Source organism: Babylonia areolata, chromosome 22 (assembly GCF_041734735.1).
Source record: "Babylonia areolata isolate BAREFJ2019XMU chromosome 22, ASM4173473v1, whole genome shotgun sequence".
NCBI classification, from domain to species: Eukaryota; Metazoa; Mollusca; class Gastropoda; order Neogastropoda; family Buccinidae; genus Babylonia; species Babylonia areolata.
The window spans coordinates 3,464,388-3,473,664 of record NC_134897.1 but is presented as its reverse complement, the minus strand read 5'-3'; the positions used below and the strand labels follow the sequence as shown (position 1 = coordinate 3,473,664).

At 45.7% G+C, this 9,277-nt stretch overlaps 1 protein-coding gene across 6 annotated transcripts in view; it reads left to right on the top strand.

The window, feature by feature from the left end:
- The window catches only part of LOC143296999 (zwei Ig domain protein zig-8-like), a 606,029-nt gene that overhangs the window by 574,317 nt on the left and 22,435 nt on the right, over positions 1–9,277 (top strand). For all 6 annotated transcript variants that reach the window (XM_076609106.1, XM_076609107.1, XM_076609109.1 and 3 more), the window contains one exon: positions 3,234–3,524. In XM_076609106.1, the coding sequence (XP_076465221.1) occupies positions 3,234–3,524 (291 nt within the window). The remainder of the gene's footprint in view (positions 1–3,233; positions 3,525–9,277) is intronic.

Sequence of the window (9,277 nt, the reverse complement as noted above, 5' to 3'; positions counted from 1 at the left end):
TATTTGTTTTGTATTTTCCTTGTCTATAAACTGTTTTTGTAATATTGATTTCTTAACAAAATCGGTAGCGTAAGCAGCACTGACTTGAAGTTGTGTACCTTGTGAATGGAGAGAGTTACCACTCTTTACTATTTGTTATTGCAATAGACTGTTTCCGTTGTGCTGGCATTAAACCATCAGTCCAGCACTTTTGAAAAAAATCTTTCACAACAAAACAATAACATTTTCCAGTAAATGTCTCAGTATATCATTTGAGACTGCGTGAAGTCCTTCGGATGTTTTCTTGTTAGGTAGAGATAGTAGTGCATCCTTACCTCACTGAGTGTGAGATAGTAGTGCATCCTTACCTCACTGTGTGTGAGATAGTAGTGCATCCTTAACCTCACTGTGTGTGAGATAGTAGTGCATCCTTAACCTCACTGAGTGTGAGATAGTAGTGCATCCTTAACCTCACTGAGTGTGAGATAGTAGTGCATCCTTAACGTCACTGAGTGTGAGATAGTAGTGCATCCTTAACCTCACGGAGTGTGAGATAGTAGTGCATCCTTAACCTCACGGAGTGTGAGATAGTAGTGCATCCTTAACCTCACTGTGTGTGAGATAGTAGTGCATCCTTAACCTCACTGTGTGTGAGATAGTAGTGCATCCTTAACCTCACTGTGTGTGAGATAGTAGTGCATCCTTAACCTCACTGTGTGTGAGATAGTAGTGCATCCTTAACCTCACTGTGTGTGAGATAGTAGTGCATCCTTAACCTCACTGTGTGTGAGATAGTAGTGCATCCTTAACCTCACTGTGTGTGAGATAGTAGTGCATCCTTAACCTCACTGTGTGTGAGATAGTAGTGCATCCTTAACCTCACTGAGTGTGAGATAGTAGTGCATCCTTAACCTCACTGAGTGTGAGATAGTAGTGCATCCTTAACCTCACTGTGTGTGAGATAGTAGTGCATCCTTAACCTCACTGTGTGTGAGATAGTAGTGCATCCTTAACCTCGCTGTGTGTGAGATAGTAGTGCATCCTTAACCTCGCTGTGTGTGAGATAGTAATGCATCCTTAACCTCATGGAGTGTGAGATAGTAGTACATCCTTAACCTCATTGTGTGTGAGATAGTAGTGCATCCTTAACCTCACTGTGTGTGAGATAGTAGTGCATCCTTAACCTCGCTGTGTGTGAGATAGAAGTGCATCCTTAACCTCACGGAGTGTGAGATAGTAGTGCATCCTTAACCTCACGGAGTGTGAGATAGTAGTGCATCCTTAACCTCACTGTGTGTGAGATAGTAGTGCATCCTTACCTCACTGAGTGTGAGTTGGGCATTGGTGTATTGACAGTTATCAGGACTTGAATCTTCATTATCACTTTTGCCTTCTTCGGTTCCTTGTCTTCCGTTTTTAGGAGATAGACATTTTAAGCACACAGGCTGCAAGAACATCTGTGCAAATGTTTCTGCCTTCTCTACATTGGACGGAAATGTGTGTGTTTGTGTGTGTGTGACTGTCTATTTTAGTGTGAATTTGTGTGAATACGTGTGTGTTTGGATGTGTGTATGTGTGTGAAGCCGCGTGTGTTTTATTTGCATTTTAAGCATTGTATTTCTTAACAAAATAAACAGCCACCTAAATCATCATGACAGTAAACAACCACGTAAATCATCTTGACTCTCATTCTGGTAAACACGACCCTTTGATCTTTCTTTTTGGTCTTCTCTTCCTTACCTCTAGCTCTGTTCTTTTCCTTCGTCTGTTAATTCTTTCTTCTTGTGGGTCTTCCTTACTTTTCTTTTCGTTCTTTCTGTCTTCCACTTCTTCCACTTTTCTTTTTGTTTTTTCCTCTTCCACTTCTTACACTTTTCTCATTTGGTCCTGTTGTTCTTCTTCTTCAGCTTCTCCTTCTCCTCCTCCCCCTCCTCCTCTTCCTCTTCCTCGCCCCTTTTCCTCCCCCCCTCCTCCACCCTTATCTTCTTTTTCTCATCATCCTGTCCATTCCTCATATTATCCATCGTCTTCTCCTCGTGTCCCCCAAAACGTCCTCCTCTGTCTGTTTCCCCATGTCTTCCTGCTCCTCCCTCCCCATGTCTTCCTGCTCCTCCTCCCTCCCCATGTCTTCCTGCTCCTCCCTCCCCATGTCTTCCTGCTCCTCCCTCCCCATGTCTTCCTGCTCCTCCTCCCTCCCCATGTCTTCCTGCTCCTCCCTCCCCATGTCTTCCTGCTCCTCCCTCCCCATGTCTTCCTGCTCCTCCTCCCTCCCCATGTCTTCCTGCTCCTCCTCCCTCCCCATGTCTTCCTGCTCCTCCCTCCCCATGTCTTCCTGCTCCTCCCTCCCCATGTCTTCCTGCTCCTGCTCCCTCCCCATGTCTTCCTGCTCCTCCCTCCCCATGTCTTCCTGCTCCTCCCTCCCCATGTCTTCCTGCTCCTCCTCCCTCCCCATGTCTTCCTGCTCCTCCCTCCCCATGTCTTCCTGCTCCTCCCTCCCCATCTTCACCTGCACCTTTCTGTCCATCCTCTTCCCCCTCCTTGTGGCTCCTCAGCCACTTCCTCTTCTTTCCTCTATGTAAGACTTCGACGTGAACATCATATCTGACCGCAGTGTGGACATAAAAATAAAGATAAAACTCTGAACAACCGAGCAGCCATCCTTGCTAATGTTTTAGACTGTTCTGTCACATGTTTTATGTCCCAGTTTCATATGCTGGTTACAATGTGTAGCGTACCTGCAGACAGAGTGTCGTCTGCACATGATCCCTCTCTCTGTTTCCTTCCCTACCACCCCCGACCCCCGCCCCCTTCTTGGCCTTCCTACCCCCCCTCTCTCGTCTCCGCTGTTTACAACCTCCACTGTTATGTCTGTTTATTGTGAATCAAAATGAACTATGATTAAAAGTCTCCCGTTCACCGCAAGTCAGTTTAGAGTGCGGAATACCTTTGTGCTAATAAACACAGAAAAGGTGGTGTCTAAAAATAGCTGGGGACTTCCCTGTGGTGTGTAGAAAATATGGCCAATCCTACCGCCGAGCAGTAGGTTCATGGATAACAGACCCATGATATGATCACACTTCAGTGACATGGGTCCTCTACCCAGCTCTTGCTGAAATGCGACACTGGCGGTGAAAGGGAAAAATTTAATCGATTCCTGTATGTTGTTGTATGTCAGTCAACTTATTGTATATATATATATATATATATATATATATATATATATATATATATATATATATATATCCGATTTTCAGCCATATCGCTGGAGGGTCGGGAGTTCGTGGACTCTGGCCAGACGGTATACCTCAAGTGCACGTCCACGGAGGGGTCTCGGGTGCCTGACGACGTGGACTGGTTCAAGGACGGCGACAAGGTGGACTCGGAGAAGTACCCGCACGTGACCATCACCAAGATCCGCAAGCAGGAGAACCGAACCCTGGTGTCGGAGCTCATCATCGAGCGGGGCAAGAGCTCGGACTCCGGCACCTACATCTGCCGCAGCTCTCTGGAACAGCTGGCCAGTCTGGAGGTGCACGTGCTAGTGGGTGAGTGGTGTGGGGGGGAGGGGGGGTTGGGTGGGGAGAGAAATGTTGGGATGATTTTGGTAGTGGTAGTGGTGGTGGTAGGATTTCTGCTGCTATATTTATTTATTTTATTTAGATATGTATCAAGGCATCTTACTATAGCGCACATTCTTGAAGCTCTATGCGCTTTACAATGGCACTATAAACGTTCACTCAAACGTCCCTACACAAACATACACATACACTTTGAAACATAGGTAGGAGAGAACAATTAAAAGAGATCGTATCATTGAGTAAATCACGTAATGTAACAGATATACAAGATAAAAACTAGAAATGTTAGTAACAATAACTATGTAGACAATTCAAAGACGCTCACGTGCACGCATGGACACACACACACACACACACACACACACACACACACACACACACACAGAGCTAATACAACTGCTAATACTGCTGGCACACACACACACACACACACACACACACACACACACACACACACACACACACACACACACACACACACAACTAATACGACTGCTACTACTGCTAGCACACACTCACACACACACACACACACACACACACACACACACACACACACACACACATACTATTACTACTACTACTACCACTACTACTACTGCTTTTGCTATCGCTGTAGTCTACTACTATCACCGCTACCACTACTACTGCCATTGACGCCGCTGCTACTTCTACGACTGGTACTGCTGCTTCGGCTACAGCTACTACTGCTTCTACCACTTCTGATGTGACTGCTACTACTACTACTGCTGTTTCTGTTGTTACTGTTTTTTTCTGTCACTAATGCCTCTGGTGTTACTGCCAATAGAACTGCTGTTTCTGCCCTTTTGTTGGGTTTTTTTTTCTTTTGTCCCTTTTGTTGTTGCTGCTTGTTATTGTTGCACATGTTTGTTGCTGCTGTGGTTCGTCCGCCTGTTTACTGGTTGCCTTTGTTGTTGCTCTTGCTTCTGTTCGTGTTGTTTGTTATTGTTGGTGCTGTTGTTGCATTGCCGTCTCTGACAGTGCCGATGAGAAGAGAAAGCAAAGGATGGGGAAATGATAAGGATTTGTACTTCACGTTTGCTGTTGGTGTCGCTGTGTGTATATCTTAAGGATGACGTTGGGATGTGTGTTCTGTGATCGTTTTTCGCCATGCTGTCCTTTTTTTTTTTTTTTTTTTTTTTTTTTTTTTTTTTTTTTTTTTTTTGACGCTTCATTTTTGCTATTATATCCTCCATCATCCTCTTCCTCCATCATCCTCTTCCTCCAGCATCTCCTTCCTCTTCTTCTCCAATTCCTTCTCCTTTCCCCCTTCCCCCTCCTCCTTCCTCTCCTCCTCCTCTCCCTCTCCTCCCCTTCCCCTTCCTTCTCCCCATCTACGTCTTTTCTTCTTCTTCTTCTTCTTCTTCTTCTTCTCCAATTCCCCCTCCTCCTCCTCCTTCTCCTCCTCCTCATTCTTCTTCTTCTTCTCCTTCTTCTTCCTCCTCCTCCTCCTCTTCTGCCTACTCCTCCTTGTCCTCCTCCTCCTCTTCTCCTTCTTTTTCTTCTTCTTCTTCCTCCTCCTCCTTCTCCTCCTCCTCTCGCTCCTCCTCCTCTTCCTCCTCCTCCTCCTTTCTTTTTCTTCTTCTTCCTCCTCTTCCGCCTCCTCCTCTCGCTCCTCCTCCTCTTCCTCCTCCTCCTTTCTTTTTCTTCTTCTTCCTCCTCTTCCTCCTCCTCCTCTCGCTCCTCCTCCTCTTCCTCCTCCTTTCTTTTTCTTCTTCTTCCTCCTCCTCCTCCTTCTCCTCTTCCTCCTCTTCCTCCTCCTCCTTTCCTTTTCTTCTTCTTCCTCCTCCTCCTTTCTTTTTCTTCTTCTTCTCGTTCTTTTCTCTCCCATTCCTCCACTTTTTTTCCTCCTCCTTTTGTTGCTCTGTTCTGTCCTCACTTCCTTCGCTGTCTCAGTTCCCTTCCTGTTGATAACGATCAGGACGACATTGATAGGGGTGCACACTGCATTCAGCGGGATGCCGTGCTCGCATCTTTGCTGCTGGTGTTGTTGCTGCTGCGATGTGGTCTGTATATAATGGGAGCGTGTACAACAATCGATTTGTCTGTCTCTTTATGTCTGTTGTATTGTATTGTATTGTATTGTATTGTATTACCTTTCGTCGCTCCTACGTGGATTCTTTTATGTCCGCAAAGTGCGTGTTGTACACGGCTCCTCGGTTTATCGTCTCATTCGACTAACTAGCACCCAGACCAACACTTGAGGTCAAGGGAGACTGGAACCACTGGGCCACCTCTTCACGTGCTGTTGGTACTGGACAACTGTGCACAGCCATGTTTCTGAACTGGTGAAGCACAACTTTGCCACACTGACCTGTTCTGATGTCATCTTGGTTACCGGGCATATTAAAAGTGAATATATTGCTTCCTGAACGATTTGGTGTCATGTTGGCTAGTGTAACATGTCAAACTGGTGCAGACAGGACCTATTGGTTAGCTCTGTTGTTCAAATTTCACGGATAAGGAAGAACTAAGACGCCACCGCCACGCCCGTCGTCTGCTCAGCCAGTCAGCGCAATTCCCCGCCATTTGGCGCTGAAAAGTCCTTTGGTCGGTGGTTGACGATATAAGTGAGCCATGTTTTCGCCCTTTCTCGCCTCCACCTTTTCCCGATTTATCAGCATTGGTTGTATCATTCTTGCTGTTCACCGGCGTTCTTTCGCCTTCTTCACAGATTGATGAAATGTTGAAGTACAGGCGTCGATATTTCTTGTATTTGATAGTGTTGAAAATGAGGCATTGTTTGGATATGAAAGTAGGTATAATAGAGATTGCGGAATGGAATTGGAAGTGATTCATGAGGATGGGATGGGATGCTGTTCATATTCCCGTTTATGCAGGTCTTGCAGGATTGTTCATGCATCATGAATAGTATGTAGGTGAACGGCTACATTGGCGCACCACAACCCACAACCCACACACACACGCTTGCGTGCGCGCATACACACACGCGCGCGCGCGCGCACGCATGCACACACACGCACGCACGCACGTACACATACACAAACGCGCCATCACACTCCAACGCACACGCACACAAATACACATGGCCACCTAACATGACGTCTGCAAGAATACAACCATCAACTGTCTATGTGCTGTGTCTGTGTGTGTCAGTCTGTGTGTCTGTGTGTGTCAGTCTGTGTCTGTGTGTTGTGTCGTGTTGTGCTGCGTGTCCATGTTTTGGTGTCTGTGTATGCGTGTGCACGCGTGCTGGTTGAGGTCATGCAGACTTGTATGGGTTAAGTGATTGTGTGTATTAGTTTTGGTGGGTGTGTATATGTAAGTAAATGTTTGTGCGTGCGTGCGTGCGTGCTTGCGTGTGTGCGTGTGTGTGTGTGTGTGTGTCTGTGACATGATGCAGTCAGTTCCAGTTGGGAACAGATTGATTCATGTGTGCAGCTGACGTGGGGAACGTCACCAGTAAATCACCATAACGATGCTGAGTGCGCTTACTGCTCAACCGTTTTTATCCCGCTATACGCGTGCACACCCACACACCTAGTTCTCAATATCTCTCGCTTCCTGTCTCTGTGTTTGTCTCTGTCTCTTTGTCTGTCGCTCTATGTGTCTGTCTCTCAGTATATCTGCCTCTCTGTCTCTCTCTCTTTCTTTCATTCTTTTATCTATTATTTATTCACCCTTTTTTTTTTCTTTTTTTTTTTTTTTTTTTTTTTTTTTTTTTGCTTTTTTTTTTCTTTCTTGGTCTACGCTGCTGGTCAGGCATCTGCTTGGCAGATGTGGTGTAGCGTATATGGATTTGTCCGAACGCAGTGACGCCTCCTTGAGCTACTGAAACTGAAACTCTTTCATTCTTTTTCTCTGTCTCTCTCTCTCTCTTTCTTTCATTCTCTGTCTCTCTCTCTTTCTTCCTTTCTCTTCCTCTGTCTCTCTGTCTCTCTTTGTTCTCTGGTTTATACATTGCCGTTTTCACAAACTTTTTTTTTCAGTTTGCTGCCGTTTACTGTTGATATGGAAACATGACGAGCCGAGATCGTTACCAAATGAGACACAGACTCGGACTCAGATGGTTTAACTGTACATGGGCCAGAGGCCATTATACAGACACGTGGGGAGGAGGGGGGCAGGCTCTGAACGCGGCAGGTGGGGATGGGGGGAGTTGCAATCAAGAGATCTGAGAGTGAGGGAGGGGGTGGGGGAGCTACACAGGACAGTAAATATGAGACAGAGGGTGCATTGGTGACGTCCTTATGTCTCCAAATCCGGCAATTCTCGACACTTCTTCCTGAATAGAACAGTTTTTGATGACTTTATCTTTTAATTACATCCACTTGGCGGGTCTTTGCGAGTCGTTTCGTATGGTCCTTGCCTTCCGCAGTCCATCTGATGTCAGATTGATTAGTGGTATGAAATGTAGGCGTCTGCCTTCTGGTTATGGAAAACTACCTGGACCTGGGACAATTGTTCTACAGTCTGTAAGCAAATGATAATCTGGTATTGTCTGTCTGTCTAATAAAAGACAAAGAATATTTCAAATGATATAGTGAATATAAGGTGGGGAGGGGGGGGGGTTACATGTTTTACAAGTCCGGGTAACGCTAGCATGGTTTCCTAGACTGTGAACAGCATGAATGAATGAATGAACCAAGCTACTTAATGAACGCATCGATATCAGTCATAATCTTCAATTGATAGCATACGTTGAATCTGATAGACAACAAATAAAGCTAAGATAAAATGATTTGGCCTTCGGGGTTTAAAGCCAAAAGTATTATACCGTGTGCCCTTGTGTGTTACTGTCTCAATGTATCTCTTAAGCAAAGAGTTTAAATTACACTGTGTTCATTAACACGCTCTCTCTCTCTCTCTCACACACACACACACACACACACACACACACACACACACACACACACACAACCCCACTGTCAGTGACCAAAATACTGCCAGAACTGCCAGGCCTGTTTCTTTCAGCAGACTCTTTCTAAGACAGCTGCGTCAGGCCTGATAGCATATCCCGGAGCAGAGTGCATACCAGTTCCGGCACTGAGACTGAACCGTATTTCAAACACTCACCAAAGGACTGGTAAGACAGTAGCATCCACGTCAGGGCAGAAAACGTATTTCAATAAATCACCATTATAAAGTCCAATAAATCACCATTATAAAGTCCAATAAATCACCATTATAAAGTCCCAACCTAACTCTCCAGGCACAGCAGAAAATAGAAAAGGTGTTCATCAGGCAAACTGACACCAGCACGTCAACAGCCGTCTAGGGCCGGAGAGTTGCGAGGCTTTACGGCAATTAGATGACTGATAGTCAGTCAGTCCTGTGCGCAGGCGACCCGTTTTGGGTCTTCAGACAATTGGGTTGTGGTGAAGAGATGGGAAAAACTGCCGACAGCCTGCAAGAAGGAAGAGGAGGTAAGGTTCAAGTACTGGTGTGAGAACTCCCCTCAGTGTCGTTAACCCATCGTGCAATGAATGCAAACGACAGAATTTTTTTTTTTTACCGTTTTTGCTTGAATAGTTCCCGTTGAGTGGGGAAGGGGTAGGGGGCGGGTTTTCAGGGTTGAAACAAAGCCTGATTAACTCACCTGCATGTGAAAATCTCCATCTGCGGATCTTCGATGATGTGTGAAAAGCTAACACAACTGATTACACGAACACTGTCTTGTAGTACGCTCACAGTGCATTGGGACTCCACATTCAAGCGCTTGTGTATTTGTTTGCCCA